The sequence below is a fragment of the Nematostella vectensis genome, chromosome 7 (assembly GCF_932526225.1).
Source record: "Nematostella vectensis chromosome 7, jaNemVect1.1, whole genome shotgun sequence".
NCBI classification, from domain to species: domain Eukaryota; kingdom Metazoa; phylum Cnidaria; class Anthozoa; order Actiniaria; family Edwardsiidae; genus Nematostella; species Nematostella vectensis.
In genome coordinates this window covers 14530465-14551740 of record NC_064040.1, presented here as the reverse complement: position 1 = coordinate 14551740, position 21276 = coordinate 14530465, and the positions used below count along the sequence as shown (strand labels likewise).

General features: G+C 41.5%; 2 protein-coding genes across 9 annotated transcripts; one reads left to right on the top strand and one right to left on the bottom strand.

Annotated features, from left to right (window-relative positions):
- Positions 1-1197: 1197 nt before the first annotated feature.
- On the bottom strand, positions 1198-6241 carry LOC5501596 (NPC intracellular cholesterol transporter 2). The gene is made up of 4 exons (XM_001622824.3): positions 6083-6241; positions 3267-3380; positions 2234-2409; positions 1198-1425 (listed from the first exon to the last, which is right to left on the bottom strand). The coding sequence occupies exons 1-4, from the start codon at positions 6162-6164 to the stop codon at positions 1342-1344; spliced, it is 456 nt and encodes a 151-aa protein (XP_001622874.2). The 5' UTR covers positions 6165-6241; the 3' UTR covers positions 1198-1341.
- Positions 6242-7074: 833 nt separating this feature from the next.
- LOC5501597 lies at positions 7075-17908 on the top strand. Of its 8 annotated transcripts, none has more exons than XM_048730439.1 (5): positions 7075-7175; positions 8309-8834; positions 9722-11693; positions 16460-16500; positions 17575-17908. In XM_048730439.1, exons 1-4 carry the CDS (start codon positions 7147-7149, stop codon positions 16492-16494), a joined length of 2562 nt encoding a protein of 853 aa, XP_048586396.1. In that variant the 5' UTR covers positions 7075-7146; the 3' UTR covers positions 16495-16500; positions 17575-17908. The 8 variants fall into 8 exon arrangements, with proteins under 8 accessions (XP_048586396.1, XP_032225794.2, XP_001622867.3 ...); XM_032369899.2 differs by lacking the exons at positions 16460-16500; positions 17575-17908 and adding exons at positions 7791-7867; positions 8029-8104 and having other exon boundaries at positions 7098-7175; positions 9722-12878; XM_032369898.2 differs by lacking the exons at positions 16460-16500; positions 17575-17908 and adding exons at positions 7791-7867; positions 8029-8112 and having other exon boundaries at positions 7098-7175; positions 9722-12878.
- Positions 17909-21276: the final 3368 nt, after the last annotated feature.

Sequence of the window (21276 nt, the reverse complement as noted above, 5' to 3'; positions counted from 1 at the left end):
CTGAATCTTGGAATGTAACTGAATTAAGAAATGTCCTTTACCAGACATGGAAAGCCAAAATCAAGTCATTAAAAAAAATATATTATCTGGAAGATAACTTAATGAGAAGGAGTGTAAAGTTGCCTTTTGAGTGAAGGAAATTTTTATGGATTTTTATATAAACAAGCTTTCCTGTTACAGTATGAATTTGTTCCATAAGGATATTAATTGTATTGAATGGATACCTAAGGCTTGTCACAGGAATGTTTCAGATCCTTTCTTTTTTGTCTAAGCGAGGTACAAAATGTAATTTTTGTGATTTTTTTTACAATCAGCGTTTTCTACATTCAGAACACCTTCACTCCCCCTATAATTTCAAATGTTTAAGGAAATGATTAGTGAAAGTGTAGCTGTGCCCCCAATATTCTGTCTTTTCACACTCAAAAATATTTTGAGCCTGGGGGGGGGAGGACTCCCTATACCGAGATGACTGGGATGCTCCTAGTACCTTCTAGGGGTTTGGTACCTTTTAGGGGGTTAGAGTTGAAGTGCTGGCATTTTTTGTGTGACACAGTACCTTTTAGGGGTCAGAACAAACTGCTACTTCGATAAAAAAAGTTTAATGAAATGGATTTAAATGCTTTTCAACTACAAATGTATGTTGGTACCTTTTAGCGGTAAAAATTGGCTCGAGCCATGCCCTTTTTGGTACCTTTTAGGGGTAAAAATAAAATACCCAATAAGCATCACCGTCATTATAATATAACATGGTTTGGCAGGGTAGGTGTTCTCATTCCACTGTGTAAAATTGTCTACCACATTTGGAATGTGGACTGTCATTTGAATGCATTTGTAATCCTGTGGAAAAGTGTTTGGACACCAAATAGCCTCTCGCAAGTATACATCTGGATGTGATCTATCCTTTAGGGTTTGGGAACAATGAGCAATTTCAATATATTTTACACTTGAATGGCTTGTTAGCAAAGTGTGTACGCAAATCTATCTTTTTCGAGAAAATGTAATCTTTTCTTTAACCCTTAAGGGGTTCCAGAGGATTTGGGATTCCAGGGAATGCAGGGAAAGCCCAATCCTAAGAAAGGAGTGGTTTAAGGGGACTGGATGAATGAGAAATTCTAAGGTCCTATGTCCTATGATTTCCTGTAGTGAAAAACTATTCAGGAAGCAAGATTATGGGTAAGTGTAGAAAAGACACTAACATGTGACCATTATGTTTTATTATAAAATTTTCTCTCTTTTTAATTTTATATAAAATATTCACATAAGTAATATTAATCATTACTTCTGACAATCAAGTCTCATCCAATAGGCGTGGAAGTGCACTCATCCCAATCAATATGAGGTTTAAGCAATTTGTGTAGGGATCTCAAAACAAAGAACATCTTTATTCTTGTTATCCTGAATTTCCCACCTGACAACAAGCTTGAGCTGAAAAATAAAAAGCAAGTATTTCAATAAAATTACTTTTTATCAATATGCAGTGACCAGAAATCCCCTCCCAAAGTACAGGGAATCCAGAATTCAAGGCTATGAAACTACTTTCTACTTAATTTTGGAGACATATTAAACAAAACTCCTTATGATGGGATCCTAGGCTTACCTGACCAAGTGATATTCAAGTTCACTATTTCAAACATCACCATATAAAAAAGTGTGTCTTTATTTTGGTTATTTTTGCTATGGTTAGACTAGTCTAGGACACCAACTGAGGTTGAACAGATGAACTTGGTCAAAGCCTAGAAACCAATTCTAGTTTAACATTTATTATAGGGCATTTTTGGAGGATTTTTTTAACAGTAAAGCATGCAATTCAACACCGTGACACATTTTGTATCTTTCAGCGCTAATTACTGCAACCTTAGCTGAGGCCAAGAACAATGTGTCATACAATAGTTTGACGGAACTGCAGTAGAATTTCCTTTGTTCTCGATGACATCTACTGACGTTTAAGGTAGCGGTTGCACACATAAAATTTCAACCTCAGTTAGCCAATTACCAAAGCTAGGTTGGCACTTCTGGTCTAACCACAGCATTATTAAAATAGCAGTAAATATAAAGGCTACAAGATGGCATGGAATTTCATTAGGAATGGGCTTTTCAGTGGTCTCTGCCATGTTAAAGCCGGCCATTGCATATTAATGCAATATCAGATATACAAATACCAATATTGAACATGATCATTTAGTAATCTGAGATTTTAAAATATATATTAACGTAATATTATCAGTCTACTTACAGAGGGGTACATTGTCTTCACTTCCAGAGAACTCTGGTAGACATACTTGGTTCCAGGCTCAAGAGGGCACTTCAGGCCAGAATTTTTACAAACATCCGCATTAGGTAGAGGAAAGGGAACAGGGATTCCGGCAATCACTCCATGTACAATAGCTTTGCCAGAATCTAGAGTGACATCTAGAAGGAAAAAGAGTCATTTTTACAAATCATCATTACCATAATGTTTGTTGTGGTAGGTTTTTTATATTTAAAATTTCCCTCCCTCAAAATTCAATACAGGTAATAATGCATTGTTTCTATGTTTCTGAAAGGTCGTTTTTCCCTCTCCCTCTTTGCTTTCTTGCCCAGCTCCTAGGGCACTCCAGTACTCATTTGCCTATAGTTGCAGGGCCATAGCACCCCCACCCCCCAATATTTTCGCAAATTATAAGGAAATGACCAGTAAAGGTGTAGCGCAGTGCCCCCACAACTTTCTTGATATTTTTGTACAGTGCCCTATGTTTCGAGGCCTGCTACAGCTCTGGGCTGGCAATAAAAACACAAAAAGGAGCACAAAAAATGGGCAAAACCACAAAAACACCAGCCATGCAGGGGTAGAGGGGTTGTCTGCTACTCCTTCCACACCCTATTATGTTACTTATAGACAATTATGTTTTTGGCCTTACAAATACTTGATTTTCCCTGCAACAAAAATAAAATCTTACATCTGCAAGCATAATACATCTCCCTGTTGCTAATGGATGTAAACTATCAATTATTTGTACAAGAAAGTAATGTTTTTACAGTTGGTGATATCCAGCACATTCTCATTGGTTGGCAGTCTAACAGCAATAACTGCAAAATGGCTTCAATAAACAAAAATATATTGCAACTTGGAAATAATAAACACATGCAACAGAAAAAGGAAATAGTATGTTCTTATAACTAAATTCACCCTATTTGTTTGCAAATAGATGTGATACCTATGAGGCAATGTGGGTTGTTATGCCTTATTTAAAATGGGTTTATAGCCACTGGTTATGAAGAATACTCACGCGGAACAAATGTGATATTGACACTGACGGTGGTGCCTTTATGTAAGGTGCATGGCTGAGTGGGACAAGGGGAAATGTCAAGTTCTACAATCTCTCCTTCACCTTTTCCACCAGCTGTGGAAAGACATAATCACAAAATTAAACAATATACACAGTTTTAATGCTCTTTCCAGTTGAGCGTGGAACACCAGTAGTTTTGTCGATAAGTTTTAGCATGGAAACAAATAGTTTTGTTGGTAATTGTTAATAAATGACATCACAACTCAATGTTTTCAAGGTGCCAACTACTGTTTCACTTAGGGCATGCCCATTGAGAAATCGTAAAATGGAGCGAATGAAAAAGCAAGGCTGAACATACAATTACTCTGCAATTATTTAAAGCCACATTGTCACCAGTTTACTTCCTGTCTATTACGTAACAATCTCCTATGATTTTTAATGGAAAACGCAAAAAATATTTAAAAATATTGAAAGCAGTGTGTTTATTGGAAGTTTCTTTGAGGGTGTGATTTATAGTTTACAGCGGATGGCCTGTTTAATATCTCGGAATTTAATGGGTTCTTTTGTCTTTTTATGGTTGAGGTTTCCATCGGACCTCCGGAAGTAAACTGGTGACAATGCGGCTTTAAGAACACTGACTATTAACAATATAATTAAGGGCGGGTTTTACTAAGTTTTACTTTGAATTGTTTTGTTAGTTCAACCAATCGCATGTTGAGAAGCCTGTAATACAACCATGCCACCACACAATTGTTCTCACTCTAAATCCCAAAATAGCTCAAAATGATTTTCACTCCAGAAAATCAGACAGTCCACTAAGATTCCACTCGCCTTTTACCTAACAACATTCAAAACTCACCCTGACAACATGCTGTTGTGACGTCAAATTATAGTTTTACGCAAAAACTCTTCAACAAAACTACCGGCGTTCCACACTCAACTGGATAGCATAGTAACAGTGCTGGGTCAAAGGATGGGGGCCAGTGCAACAACTTTGGGTGGAAATTCTAGTTGAAATGAAGATAAAAACCACCTCCTCCTTTTATACTGGTGTTTCCTTTCAAGATTAAGGCCTGGATCCACAACAGTCCCGTTCCCATACTTCTGAGCTCCAAAATACCTCCCTCATATACAATCAACAATTTTAAATAAATAAACCCTATCTGAGTTTAAGTAATTACTTAGACCCTGTCCACACGTATACGGAATCAAATGAATCTGCAACTTTTTCGGATTATACGACAATTATACTGGCAAACCGCAACTTTTTTAATCGGCAAACAAAAGTAGAACGAAATGAATACGCTACGATTCTGTATACGTGTGGACGGTCGAATCCAAAACTTTTCAATTACGGAATCAATGTGAACGGTTGAATCTGAAACTTTTCGATTAGGATGACGTCAAAATCATACCCAGTTTCTAACCGTAAAATAATATAAGATTGTGTTGTAACGTGTAAAGCTAGAGCGATTACGGAATCGCCGTATACGTTTTGACGGCGATTACAATATGATTATGCAACGTTGCGGATTCATTCGATTCCGTACACGTGTGTACGGGGCCTGTACAGGACCCGAAATGATCCCAGGACCCGAAACGATCCCCAAAAGTTCCCCAACTGATCCCTGGACCCGAAACGATCCCCAAGAGTCCCCGAAATGAACCCCAAGGAATTACAGTAACGGACAATTAAAGGAATGTGTAAGGATTGGCTTTCAGTTTTAAAAACATATGAAACATTTAGCTTTGTTTGTTTTATTAAAAGGAAATTTACATTAACTAAAACTATAGTATTAAGATTTTAATATACGACTGAGGGGGAAATACAGTGGTTGAGTCAGAAATTAACAATTCCTGTGATAGTAATTTGAAGAACCCGGCGTGGATAAATAATTTTTACATAACAAGCCATAAAAGAAAGTCTTTACAGATAGGACATCCCGCTTTTCATAGGAAGCGAAATGTTTTAAAGTTATTTTTTGGCATGTTTGTTTTCGGTGAATGAAAGACCTATCATATCATGATATCATGCCGGGGTGTACGCACGACTACATGAGGGAATTCAAAACTCACATAATATTGCTTTCAAAAGCCACATCCTCTTAATATTTTGCATCGGTAGTAGAAGGGTTGTTCGAGTGTATTACTCAGTGTGCTTTTGTCATTCCATCTTCTCGGCCAAACCGGCTGCCTAAAATGTGTCTGTAAATATTCGCTCGTGTGGACAAGGATTTCGTGATGAAATACATGTTTGGTTGTCAGATGAACAATAATTTTTAGGGGTGATGTTTACCGGAAATGAGACTCTCATTTATAGTGTCAGAGTCATGTGTCGGGGATCGTTTCGGGTCCTGGAATCGTTTCGGGTCCTGTACAGGCCTGAGGAACTATTGCCTCACGAGGATCTTTTGCCCAACATTGGAACTGCATACTGACTGACTTAAACTCTGATTGGCTTATAACTGCATTGTTCTTATTCTATCCATGTGCAACTCTAAAGTAAAGACGACTTCAAAAGAGAATCGAGCCACACATTTGAGTGATTTGCATAAGGAACCAGAACTGTATATATAACTTAAGTACGGCATTCAACTGGGCCTCCAAATAAGCTGTCCAGAAAAAAATACGACCTTATAAAACTTTATTTGCAAAAGCAGTTATGGTCCATGGTCTTCCATAGACATGGAGGGTGAAATGTGTGCTATGAATGCCAGGGAATTAAAGGTTGGTCTCTACAATCCTTTCTAGGATTGGGAGGCGGTGCATTTTAGTAATCATGCGGAAATTCGAACAAAGTTACAACATCAACTTACAGCAATCTTTGAAATCCACTTTTGAAGAAACTGCTGCGGCTACAAGGCACGCCAAGAGGACAAGAATCATAGACTTTGCCATGTTGTTTAAGAGATTGGAGCACGCACAAACGAGAGTTCGGGTCAAAAGGAAGAATTTTTTTACAGTGTCTCTCGTCTGTCAGAAGGGCTTTCTAACGCGCGCTCTGATTGGCTGTCTAAGACGACTTGCGAAGCACATGACAATGGTTCGACGCCTGATGTGGGTCGAGAAACGAAGGGCATATCTTTTTTCATTTTTCTCACGGCGGGGAAAAGGGTGGAGGACTCCCATAAAAACAGACCTCAGTGATCGTCGGCAAAATAAATTTTAACCCTAGCAAATAAGGATGGCAGAATCGGAAGAATCCTTGAACACCTCTTACAAGGCAGTGTTCATTGAGGGGGGAGGGAAGATATTGAGAGGGGGGGGGGCTTCGAAAGTTTTTAACCACCAAAAAAAGGGGGCACCAAAAAAGGTCCTTCATAGGGGCTTTGGATTTTTTATAAGTAGGGGGGCCGAAACCGAAAGTTTTGAAGAAGAGATGTCAGACTCTGCAATAATGATAAAATGGATTGGATCATCAACTCACGGACAAGGAGGGCAACCTCGCACTATTCATTTTCCAGATTTAAGGACTTTTTGTTGATTGAGGTCGTAAGGGGGGCTCTGAAAATTTTGGGGTTCTGAAAGGGGTGGCACCGAAAAAAAAATGTTTACAATGAAAGAATCAAAATCTCCCCCCCCCCCCCCCCCCCCCCTCCTCGGTGTATTTAATAAACTCTCCCTAAGGACAACCTGCTCTCTTCAATGTTTCGAACATTCCAAGGCATCATGTAAGGCATACATGCATAAGGCATTTTTGTTGGCAATGTAAAATATCATTAGCTTTGTTGTTGTGTTTTATAAATAATTGTTGTTGTCTTATGTTTTTGCTCGTTGGCTCTTGGGAAGCACGTGCGCATGTCCTCCTCGTGTTTGACGGCTGGTCAGTCAGGCGACAGGTGGCTCATGATTGTCTTGTACCTCCGCCTGTTTCTTTCGAATGCGCGCCACTCTAAAGCACAAGTTGAGGTAGGGTTTACGATTTATTCGTGGAGACATTCTCACTGCAAAGCGAAAACGAATGTTTACAGGAGATAGACCTACATTGATGAGTTATTTTTATTGTAATGAGCTAGCATTATACTTCTAAAGCCTTCTTTCTAAAAATCGACACTTATAAAAACATTTGCGGTTGAAGAATGATATCTTAAGTATGACATTTGACATATTTTACTGACATATAACTTAACCCCCCTTTTTCTGGTCATAGAAAATAAAAAGCCCTTATGTTTTGCAACGTGTAAGCTTACTTAAGATATGTACCGCCAAAGTTTACACAATTTTACACTTGGTGATTTAATGTTTGCAATAAGCTTATGCATTGTTGAGGTCGGTTGTAATCCTCCCAACGGTTTACTTGTGTGGCAGACATTTCAATGGACTTATTAAATGCACCTGTTAAAATAATGCACATGTTGTCCATATCTTACACAAATGGACTGCTGTGGTTTTGTAGCGTGACAGTATAAGACTATTTCTGCTACACTGCTTGCATGAGTTTGTTCTTGTTGAATTCTATCAGTTCACTAACCGTGTCGCTTCTCTATCTGTTCTTATACGCTTTCTCGTTTTTTTTTTCTCAAGAGAGAACTTGAAAGAATAGAGACGTGACACCGATAAGTGAACTGGAAAACAAACAGGAAGAAATGTCTGCTAGTAGGGTAACTACTGCCTTGATTGTTCGATTGCCAATCATTTAAGTGATTTGTCATCTAAATGAATATAAGTTACATACTTATTTGCTAAGAATTGACCTGTTACTCAAGCATAAGACAAGCGGAAATTTTATGTCAACTGATTAACCCATTACCCCTATTGACAGACACTGCTGTTATTGAATTTTGGAGGCAATAATTTGATTGCTGAAATCGCTGTTGCCGCAAAGCTCTGAGCCTCTGGTACGCAGGTAACTTCAAATAGGACTTTTAGATGAATACTAAAAGACCTTGGGACAAGGAATCAATTTCTGGATGTTTCAAGGAATTTGAGAAATACTGATAAAGTGTTTTATGCAGTTCATCTTTACACATAAATACAATAAATCTTTTAAAATAAGGCTTATTTACAAGAAATAAGACTAATAAATGTTTCTGATATTACAGATCAGTATACCTGGTAACAATGTTGTTGCTCATCTGGGTGGTTGTCATGACAATGGATGTCAAGCCAGCAGTCAGTCAGAACTCTGGCTCATTGCATGTCGATTGTGACTTCGGTCTACTACAGAATTCAACAAACACCCACTTTGTGACCCAAGGGAATTTGACTCCATCATTTGGCAATGCAAGGAGCTGCCGGATCCAGCACAATGCTTCAGCAGCTTTTGTACGGGTAGAGCTGACAAGAGTTAACAAGAATATAAGCACCATATATTCCATAGTAGTGGAGAATACGGATATCACTTTTGTAGGGACAGCTCGTGATTATGACTTAGTGCACAGTGATGGCTACCAGTTTCATGCTTGCCCAGTTGTGAACTCTCCAGACCAGGGTACAGAGCTCAAGCTTTACATGTTTGGGTCTCCAGGCAATGTGACATTCCAACTTGGGGTTGATTTGGATGAGACATTCTTATCTGCAGGACAGAGCAAGGACATTGTTCTGCAGAGTAATGATGCACAAGGAGAGGTTTGTAGCATTTTTATAATAACAGCTATATCACTGACGTGATGGAGGTAGTGCTGATAATCGTTTTGTCGATGATGTGATGATGTTGCTAATGATGATGGCATAGTGGCAATAGTGGTAGAACATGGAAGTAATTTGATAACAGGGACAGTGTGCCCCCCCTAAAATCTGCGGAAGAGGGTCAAGAAAAAAAATGAAAAACAATTTTTTTTAGCTAAGGGTGATTTCATAGCTGTCAATCAAACAATCAATCTATCAATCAATCAATCTTTAATAATTTTTTATAAATGTATACACAATAAGGGAAAAGTAGAAGCCAGAGGCTTATCAGGCTTGGTCAGCAAAGCATGTGATATGATAGGACTTTACAATTTTAGCTCTTTTAAACACACACACACACCCACACCCACGTACAAACCCACGCATGCACCACACAAAATAAAATAATAAGTTCTGAATACTACTCTACATGCATAATAACTCTCCCGCCTTAGAAGGGAGTCTCATGATTTTTAACCTTTTCTTAAGCCTAAGTTCCTTTAAAATATCCATACATTTACTATTTTCTCCCGCATTAGCCATCTTGGTACTTCTGATACATTTACTGTATTTTCTCAAGATTTTTTCTATTGCGAGGTTGACAGGTATGTGATTCATTGTTGAATTGTGACATTTACAACTTATTAAAAGCCAAAATTTGTTAAAGCTCTACAGCAAATGGCATCATACAGAGCCTTTGTAGATAACATATTTTTATACTACCTAAAAGTAAGAGACTCTATGATGATCTATGATGTAATCAATGATGATAAGGAGTAGATGAGTAGATGATGACGATAATGACTCTGATGAAAAGGCTTTGCTGATTCTTTATTTTAATGTTGTAGGTTCTGGCATTTGATATACAGAAGGATAACCTGTTTAAACTTCTCCAAATCTCAGTATCTTCCACTGATGACAACATTGAGTGTTACCTCATAGTATCCCGTAGTTGTGCAAATGTTCAGCGCCAGCTCAGAGGAATAGCCCAAGACACTAAAGATAAACAACTGAAGCTCACATTCACAAAATACGGCCGCATCACCCTTTCCCAGTTCTCTTCACCGAAGATTGAGGCAGGCCGCTGGTACATTGGGGTCATGGTGACTAATGTGATGACACGAAACAGTGAGAGGAAGACTTTGACAGTCACGGTGGACAACTCCTATGGATATGACACTCTCGGCAAAGGACTGCCAGCCGGATACATGTGTCTGATTGCAATCATTGTTGGTTTAGCCATTGCGGTCTTTGCTCACTTCTTTTTAAACACAGACTTTGATGAGATGTGTCCTCCAAGCCATAACAAGGATGAGCAGCAAGACCCAAATGTGTCAATTAGTGAGTTCATTCCTGCGCCAATCCCCTGGAAGTACTTCCCATGCAAACGCTGGGCTGAAGTTGTGTTCATACACTGGTTCAGTAAAGGAATGAAGACATATTCTTACCTGACAGCAGTTCTTGCTATAGCCTTTATGGTCGGATCAGCCCAGTTTGTCATTGGCCGCTGGTCTGACATGATCGCATCAGGTGACCGTGATAAATGCTTCTACAATGAGCGTTGTTACCGCCCCATTGCCTTTGCTGATCTACCGTCCAATTTCATGGTCAGCAATGTCCCCTATGTGTTACATGGTGTCATTTTGTCCATCTCTTTCTCTCTACGTGAGGCCATTGCACTTGATTTCTACAAGCCAAAGCGTGGTATCAACCTACAGGTGAAAGGTGAACATGTGCCATATGACTACTCCATAGCATATGCTCTCTCCTGGGCACTCATCTTCCAGGGAATCTTCTCGGCTACATACCACTTATGCCCTTCAAGGATGACGTTCCAGTTTGACTCCGCCTTCATGTTCATCATCTCAGGACTTGTAGTCATTGCACTGTACAACTCACGCATCAAGAAACGAGAGGATACAGGGAATGATCGTCCTGCCCATGATACCATTATCCAGGCCCCCAAGTATTTCCTCTTCTTTGTAGCGCCAATTTTACTGCTGAACTACGTCGGCTCCATCCGGGACACCACAGGTTTGCCACCATTCGTTGAGGGACTCTACTGGGTATTCCTTGTCTTGTGGATTATTCTCATCTACATCTGGGCATTCAAGAAAATAGGTGTGCCTTGTGGGCGAGGCACTGATTGCGTCAGTAATGCTGAGCACAGACTCAAGTGGTTCTGGCTTGTCATCTTCCCCATTTGTCTGATCATCATTGGCTTTTCACAGTTTGGTGACTGGTCTCAGTTCTTCCTGTTTGCATGCGTCGCAGCAGTAGTCCTTAGCATTGCCGGCCTGATGACACTGAACCTTACCCTTTCAGTCAAGCAGTACCGCAGCTATGACGCAGTAGACGGCTCCAACCCACTATGTGACCCTAAAGCCATCCTTGCCTCTTTCCTAGCTAACATCCATCGGGTCTTCTTCATGATCGTTCTCTTCCTATTCTGGGTGTTTGCCATGTATTTTTTCAAGCTGAAGCCGACAACCAAGAAGACCGCAGCCCCGAGCTTTTCCCGCACTCGCAACCAGGAATGTATCCTGTGGGACTTCTTCGACTACCATGACATCTGGCACATGTTGTCATCTTTCGCACTCTTCATGAGTGCATACCTACTGATCTACATGTGTTCCAAGGTCGAGCGGTATGCCTGGGTGGAGATGCAATATGACAAGAGAGTAAGATCCTACCAGCCAATGTCCAACAAGATGAGGCCACCCAAGGATGAAGCCCCTGGACCAAGCTCTGTGCAAGAGGGATGCACAAAGGATGATGATGTTACACATGATGATGTAGATTTGGCTGGATTTGATAAAGGTAAGCATCCCACTGATAAGCCCCGCCCACTTTCTCATGCTGGCGAGTTGAACCTTACACCGAGCACAGAGAGCCTTGAAGGGTTCAAGGACTATAAAGTAGGCCAGCAACACTACAGAGAAGCCTTTGTGTAGTTATCAGTTCTCAGAAGCAAAATAACTACAACAAAGATAAACTTCTTCAGCACTTATGACTCTGCCAGAAAGTTTTTTGTCAGAAAAGCCTTATTTTCATTGAAAGTTTTGATATTTTCGTCTCCTTTTTTGGCTTGAATTTGCCACTCAAAAAGTCATAGGATTTCTAAGTAAAAGCCGCCTATTAGCCTATTATCTTTCCCAAATAGCAATCTCAAATAACTACTTAAAAAATATTTGGTGCTCAAAGAGTACCAACTAAAATATAGTTTTTTTTTAGATTTTCCAAAAAATAAGCACATATATTTATTGTATGTAATGTAAATGAAAACAAAAGTGGAACCTTATTAAAGCTAACCTGTTCTAGATTACAATATGCTGGTATTTCTGATAGATAAAATGTTCTTTTTATAAATTCTTAAATAAGCACTTCACAATGGATAATAATAATAAGTTTATAGTTAAAATGATAGTATTGTTAAATCTGAAAACTATAACATCCATTATTAGTCATCAAATATTATATTGCATGTGTTGGCAATTCTAGTAAAAGGCCTTTATTCTCAATTAAACCGTAAGCTTGCAATAAGAAACTATCAGCCTAAGTTTGAAATGACTATTGATCTATCAGGTAAATACAATAATGCAATGTTTTGATATGCTCATCCTACCTCGAGCAGATATAATTGGTTAGTTTTAATAAAGGCTGGATGCCCGTGTTTATTGCCCTTATTCTTCTTTTTATTATTATTATAACTTATTTAAGGCAAGCTAGTGAACCCTGCAATGTATGATATTTATAACAGTTTCTACCCAAAATAAAATTAAGTAAAATAATCATGGGATGCTTCCTGTTTAAAACTCCATCGAAGTAATAAATATATACTGTTGCATTTAATTATATTGCACTTAATATCTAAATATAATTATACAGCTATGTGAGTGCAGCATCAATCAAATTACTAAACAATGAATGTAAACACTGATCTAACTGTTATAAAATCATGCTTTTGTAAACACCTTAACAAGCAAATAAAACAAACTTATTTAATTGTTTCTGGATATTCCTTGATCATGTCCTCTTAATTCCTAAGTGACACTCTTCCCATCTCTTAATGAAACCCTTCGATCCTGTGTAAGACTGCTTTATCTATCAGTGAGACCCCTTCATCCCTTTTTGACCATCTTCCATCCCTCAGTGACACCCTTCCATCCCTCATCGACACCCTTCCCTCCCTCATTGACACCCTTCCATCCCTCATTGACACCCTTCCCTCCCTCATTGACACCCTTCTCTCCCTCATTAACACCCTTCCCTCCCTCATTGACACCGTTCCATCCCTCATTGACACCCTTCCACCCCTCATTGACACCCTTCCACCCCTCATTGTCACCCCTCCCTCCCTCATGAACACCCATCCCTCAGTGACACCCTTCCTTCCCTCATTGACACCCTTCCATCCCTCATTGACACCCTTCCCTCCCTCAGTGACACCCTTTCATCCCTCTGTGACACCCTTCCATCCCTCAGTGACACCCTTAACACCCTCACTGACACCCTTCCATCCATCGGTGATACCCTTCCCTCCCTCAGTGACACCCTTCCATCCCTCAGTGACACCCTTACATCCCTCAGTGACACCCTTACATCCCACAGTGACACCCTTACATCCCTCAGTGACACCCTTCCCTCCCTCGTTGACACCCTTCCCTCCCTCGTTGACACCCTTCCCTCCCTCAGTGACACCCTTCCCTCCCTCAGTGACACCCTTCCATCCCTCATTGATACCCTTCCATCCCTCAGTGACACCCTTCCATCCCTCATTGACACCCCTCAATCCCTCATTGACACCCTTCCATCCTTCAGTGACACCCTTACATCCCACAGTTACACCCTTACATCCCTCAGTGACACCCTTCCCTCCCTCGTTGACACCCTTCCCTCCCTCGTTGACACCCTTCCCTCCCTCGTTGACACCCTTCCCTCCCTCAGTGACACCCTTCCATCCCTCATTGATACCCTTCCATCCCTCAGTGACACCCTTCCATCCCTCATTGACACCCCTCAATCCCTCATTGACACCCTTCCATCCCTCATTGACACCCTTCCATCCCTCATTGTCACCCTTCCCCCTGTCTTTAACGCCCCTCCCTCATTGACACCCCTCGATCCCTCATTGACACCCCCTCAATCCCTCACTGACACCCCTCAAACCTTCATTGACACCCTTCCATCCTCATTGACACCCCTCTGTCCCTCATTGATAACCTTCCATCCCTCATTGACACCCCTCGATCCCTCATTGACACCCCTCAATCCCTCATTGACACCCCTCAATCCCTCATTGACACCCCTCAATCCCTCATTGACACCCCTCAATCCCTCATTGACACCCTTCCATCCCTCATTGACACCCCTCAATCCCTCATTGACACCCCTCAATCCCTCATTGACACCCCTCAATCCCTCATTGACACCCCTCAATCCCTCATTGACACCCCTCTGTCCCTCATTGACAACCTTCCATCCCTCAATGACACCCCTGCATTCTTCAGTGACACCCTTCCATCCTCATTGACACCCCTCTGTCCCTCATTGATAACCTTCCATCCCTTATTGACACCCCTCGATCCCTCATTGACACCCCTCAATCCCTCATTGACACCCCTCAATCCCTCATTGACACCCCTCAATCCCTCATTGACACCCCTCAATCCCTCATTGACACCCCTCAATCCCTCATTGACACCCCTCTGTCCCTCATTGACAACCTTCCATCCCTCAATGACACCCCTGCATTCTTCAGTGACACCCTTCCATCCCTCATTGACACCCCTCAATCCCTCATTGACACCCTTCCATCCTTCAGTGACACCCTTACATCCCACAGTTACACCCTTACATCCCTCAGTGACACCCTTCCCTCCCTCGTTGACACCCTTCCCTCCCTCGTTGACACCCTTCCCTCCCTCGTTGACACCCTTCCCTCCCTCGTTGACACCCTTCCCTCCCTCAGTGACACCCTTCCATCCCTCATGAACACCCATCCCTCAGTGACACCCTTCCTTCCCTCATTGACACCCTTCCATCCCTCATTGACACCCTTCCCTCCCTCAGTGACACCCTTTCATCCCTCTGTGACACCCTTCCATCCCTCAGTGACACCCTTAACACCCTCACTGACACCCTTCCATCCATCGGTGATACCCTTCCCTCCCTCAGTGACACCCTTCCATCCCTCAGTGACACCCTTACATCCCTCAGTGACACCCTTACATCCCACAGTGACACCCTTACATCCCTCAGTGACACCCTTCCCTCCCTCGTTGACACCCTTCCCTCCCTCGTTGACACCCTTCCCTCCCTCAGTGACACCCTTCCATCCCTCATTGATACCCTTCCATCCCTCAGTGACACCCTTCCATCCCTCATTGACACCCCTCAATCCCTCATTGACACCCTTCCATCCTTCAGTGACACCCTTACATCCCACAGTTACACCCTTACATCCCTCAGTGACACCCTTCCCTCCCTCGTTGACACCCTTCCCTCCCTCGTTGACACCCTTCCCTCCCTCGTTGACACCCTTCCCTCCCTCAGTGACACCCTTCCATCCCTCATTGATACCCTTCCATCCCTCAGTGACACCCTTCCATCCCTCATTGACACCCCTCAATCCCTCATTGACACCCTTCCATCCCTCATTGACACCCTTCCATCCCTCATTGTCACCCTTCCCCCTGTCTTTAACGCCCCTCCCTCATTGACACCCCTCGATCCCTCATTGACACCCCCTCAATCCCTCACTGACACCCCTCAAACCCTCATTGACACCCTTCCATCCTCATTGACACCCCTCTGTCCCTCATTGATAACCTTCCATCCCTCATTGACACCCCTCGATCCCTCATTGACACCCCTCAATCCCTCATTGTCACCCTTCCCCCTGTCTTTAACGCCCCTCCCTCATTGACACCCCTCGATCCCTCATTGACACCCCTCGATCCCTCACTGACACCCCTCAATCCCTCATTGACACCCCTCAATCCCTCATTGACACCCCTCTGTCCCTCATTGACAACCTTCCATCCCTCAATGACACCCCTGCATTCTTCAGTGATATGCCTAGTTTTCGTCAGTGACATTCCCCACCCTTCAGTGTCACACCACACCTTCATAGACACTTCTCCGACTCTCTGGGTGATTCCCCTTAACTCCCGAGGGACACCCTACTTTCCTCTGTGACACCATGGTGATACCCCTTTCACTTAGTGACACACTACACCTTTATTAACACCCTGCCGTCCCCCAGTGGCACCCACACCCCTACATTCTGTGACAACACAGCTCTACCCTTCCAATTAGTGACATCCCCCTTAGGTGACACACCATTCTTAGTAACACCTCCTCCATCACACCCTTGAATTTTATTGGGCTGTGTTATTGGCTCTGCTTTTGCAGGCCTCCCTTGGACTTGCCACTGGTTTTCTGTCCAGATTAACCCTCCCCCTGGATCCACCATTGGTTCACTCACCCCTTGATTGCTGTATCAGATCAGCCCCCCTCCCCCCCCCCCCCAATCCTCCTGGATACACCACTAGTTCACTCACCCTTAGTGATTGCTGTTTCAGACCAAGACAAGGCCCTGTTCACTTCAAATGTGTAATTCTAGGTAACTGCTAAAAAACTATCAAGTATAGAAGTGTCTTTGTTCAGTGCCGTAGCAGGCTTAGAAATATCTTGGGAAGGGGGAGGGGCACAATACAGAAACATTAAGGAAATATTTGGGGCACAGCCACACCCCTACTGGTCATTTCCTTATATTTCTTTTAAATATTGGGGGGCACAGCCACGCCCCTACTGGTCATTTCCTTATATTTCTTTAAAATATTGGGGGGCACAGCCACGCCCCTACTGGTCATTTCCTTATATTTCTTTAAAATATTGGGGGGCACAGCCACGCCCCTACTGGTCATTTCCTTATATTTCTTTAAAATATTGGGGGGCACAGCCACGCCCCTACTGGTCATTTCCTTATATTTCTTTAAAATATTGGGGGGGGGGGGGGGGTTGGGTGTGCCCCGCCCCTGCTACGGCCTTGTTGTTCTGTTCCACTATGGGCAGTGCCTCTATTACTATCCTTGTCATTCTCTTGATATATTATGATTTAATCCTTGACGTGACATTTTTAGTGAATATTAAAAAAAAAACTTCATCCACAAACTTGTTGTGTAAACTTAATTCTGAGTATTAAATGTATGGCAAAGGTTTTACTGTTGCAAAATTTAATGTTATACATCCGCTGTGAAATCGAATCTTTCTAATCATAATCTTACGTACTTTTATAAACCGACTAAAAACTCAAGCCTAATAAAATAGCAAAAAGAGTCCACATTTCTCTATTCCTCTTACTAACACTAATCTTTAATTATTAACGTCATTTTAGGCTCTGGGTCGGATGTTGCTTTTTTTTTTTTTATCTCCAGCTCATTTTATTTTACTACAATCACCCCAGTCTATCACTGTCCTAAGCTGTATCATCCTCTCATACTACGTTTAAACTTATCCATGAGCCGTTTTCAATGCAAATGCCTACAAATGAAGATGAAAATAATCGTCTAGATAAACCATTCTTTTGCATGTATTTGCATTGAATACGGCTTATGGATAATACGACGTTTGAACTTAGCCTTTTTGATAATAATACGTTTGATCTTAGCCTCAATGAAAATTTTCTGTTTTGCAGGAGCTGTCAATTGGCTTTAGAAATAATGGCTCTGCCTCGCTGATCGGATTATTTTTGTAATCATAATTAGTGTTAAAGTATTTTACTAAGGCATCGGATAAACGTGTAATGTGGTATGTATAACGGGTGTACACAGTTGTAAATGCATGTGTAGCATGGATGGGCTACGCGGAACGTGAGGTACGGGGAAGGAGGTCGTGAAGGAATTCTCTCTCTTGCACCATCCCCCCACCCCCCCACCCCCTGCTTGTAGTTCTTTCGCTACTCGCCATGCACTCGTGGGTTCTGTATAATTGTACTCACATTAAAGAAAAATAAACATAATTGGACTACCGATGTTTTATGTATTTAATTCAGTATGGGCCGTTTTCCAAATAATTATGGAACTCCAGTGAAATCTGTGTGAAATCAAGGCTCTTACAGGTCGCTGTTTACAGCCTTCGTGCAATTTTCCCAACATGTGCAAACAAATTGCAGCATTTCAAGAATTTTCATCAAAAAGTCACCAGAAAGCTGCCAACAAACCGCTGCAAAAGACCTTTTTTGGGCTATACGCCTATTATCCAGGACCGTAACTAGAGGCGTGAGACAGCTAGACACTAGTACCGGGAAAAAAGAATCGCAGAATTCGAATTGTATTTATCATCGGGCTTTTTTTATAACCGTACTCCAGGTCTATAAGAAATCCATCGAACTGTTTTTTTAAGGGGATTTTTACTGCAATGATTCGGATAAGCGACCTCCTTCAAATAAGCGCCGCTTCCCCAATAAGCGCCCCCTTTCAACCTCGAATTTTGAAATAAGCGCCTCCCCCCTCTTTCCCATAAAAATATCCCAACAAAATTAATAGCAATTAGCTCGGCAAGGCGGCGATGAAACACCAGGCATTCCTTTACCTATTCCACCAGTGGTCATGTAAATCTTTATTTTATTTAGCTCGCATTGACATTCTCCCATTCCAACGATATTGTCATCGATTTATAATCTCCTCCATAAATGTACTGTATTCAAGTCTAACAACATTTTTACTGTGTTTTCAGTTAATCATGAATAAAGTTTTGTTCTCAATCGATCCAAAAACTGGTATTTTCCGCGTCGGCAACACAGGCCGGGTGTATGGGGTCTGCGCGACGCCTGAAGTGCTTACGGGTTTGCGTCATTATCCGCTTACAGGCTCCACGGTGTTGTGCTAGACCTCCGGTTTAACGCTCCACACAAAAGAAGATGAGTCACCCACTTTTACAACCCAGTGTAGAATAAGTTCGTCTATGAATTTCGATCTTACCCGAACTTCTTCATGTGTGATTACTTGATAGGGGCCAAGTTTCTCGTATGCAGAAGGTGTGATCTGCGGAGAAAACTTTTCCTGCTCAACAACAGGCGCTAAGTTGCGTGAAAGTCGGAAAAGCCGACCTGGAATAGCTGTTTCGCAGGCTAGAGAAAACCAGGATTCACGATTTTCGCGCTCTCTTGGACGCGCGAAGTAATATCCTAGGGCGAACGAAAGATTCTCTAGTGTCACCCGCCATTTTGTCACCCTAGCAAAATACTAGGTGAAAGCATCATCTTGCATCTGCTGATTTGGAGAAGCTATTCTAATATTTCCGATTGAATTTGGCAATTAAGGTATACAACATTAATATTAATATTATTATTAATATTTTTCTAGATTACTCACAATTCGTCCTCAAAAACATATTCAGCAAAAATAACAACAAAGGTGTGGCTGACAAGGGCTCTTTAAAGCCGCATTATCACCAGTTCACTTCCGGAGGTCCGACGGAAACCTCAACCGTTAAAAGACAAAAGAATCTATTAAAATCCGAGATATTAAACAAGACATCCGCTTAAAATTATCAATCACATCCTCAAAGAAACTTCCAATAAACACACTGCTTTCAATATTTTGAAATATTTTTCGCGTTTTCCGTTAAAAATCATCGGATATTATTAGGTAACCGACCTGAAGTAAACTGGTGACAATGCGGCTTTAATTTCGTACAAAACGGTACTCGTGGGGTGAGAGTCGATAGTGATCACTACGTGCGCTATGCCCCAGATGGTCTGGGTTCGACCCCGGAAACAAAAGCTAAATCCGTGTGGCTCTCCAAATCTTGTTTTCATAGCACCACGCTCCTCCGTAAAAGTAGATCGTACTGTATTAATGTACTTTTGAAGAGTGTAGTCTTTGAATGATTTGAAGAAAAAAAAGTGGATACCAGACTGTGGCTAAAGGATATAGATACGACCCGAATGTAAGGAAATCACCATTTTATTTCCGGTTGCCCACACAAACCGCCCACGCCTGGGGTTCGCTAATCACCCGGTCTTTCCTGTGCGCGCATTCCACGGTAATCGCTACACATTTCGAAATGGATCAATTCCTGTTTTGAGTCTTGCCTGTCCTTAGCGTGAAATTTGCGTTATACAGCTCGTGCTAATTTGTATCAATGTCTTACATTTGTTTTTAATTTAAGATTTCCTTGTGTTTTCAGTTGTTAAAAAGGGGAAAGTGCAAGGAGGAGTAGAAGCAAATAGAAAGCCCCTCCTCTTGGCGCACCTTGACCTCCCTTACGCTTACCGGGCAGAACAATGCAAGAATGATTTGGAATTATTTTTTTATAATACCTTTTGCTAGTGGAAAAAGTAACTGTTCAAAAGGCTGGTGCGGCAATTGTTTTATCTGTTTTATCACTCTTGGAACCTAGACTTAATCCCGTCGATTTCTCTTTCTCTTTATGATTCTTATCTGAGCGCCCACTGGAAATCGAGGCTGGCTAGCCTTGTTTAATACGGCTTAAATGCTTGCGCATTAATAGCATAGCTTTTAAGAGGTGCTTGGCCAATCAAAAGCCTGAAATTATAAAGGATGTTTTTAACCCGTAGGGAATAACATGGCCAAGGTGAGAATATTAGCGTTGGTCGCTCCTAGAAATTAGAATAAAGCCTCATTCTTCATACGAGAAATTATGCACACGAAAATTATACCGCCTTGCGTGACGAATCTTTTACTATGCAAATGCATTTGAGTAGCAGAGTTGAGAACCATTAGTTTCATGCCCATTTATTGACGAAGTTCAATCCATCCTACAACACGATTACACTCCTTTTTTATAAGAACGTCTAATTTTCAGGGCTGGGCCGTTCTTATTTTTGGGACATTTTAAGGCTGAATATGTTCATAACAGTTTATAAATTTTAGTGTATAAAAATATAATACCCAACCCTTGCGGAAGCCAATGAGATATTTTCGATTGCATTTGGAAATTAAAGTGTTAAACTTTGTTTTCAGTTGGTTATTTCGATATTTTATCACATTATGCGCCTTCCAATTTTAAATAAAAACAATAACAAAGGTGTGTGGCTGTAATAATGATACTTGTGTGTTTTTTTTGTCTTAAGTTAGGGCAGGTAGGCGAAACGCTTTATTCTAATTCCTAGGAGCGACCACCAACGCTAGGCAAAGCGCTTTTGGCAGCCGTCATATTTGTGATCAGTGGATAAAAAAGACTTGTCGATGTTTTTTTTTCTCTTTTTGCTTAGAACAAGCATTCCTATATTCGTGAGTTAGAAAAAAAAACGTGAGTGCATTTTGGCTTATTCCGGGCGTATCTCTAAGATTTATCATTATATACCAACAAAAGACAGACGAGGAAATATTACTTTTACTAAACGATGATGAGTCATGATCAGGGGAGGGCG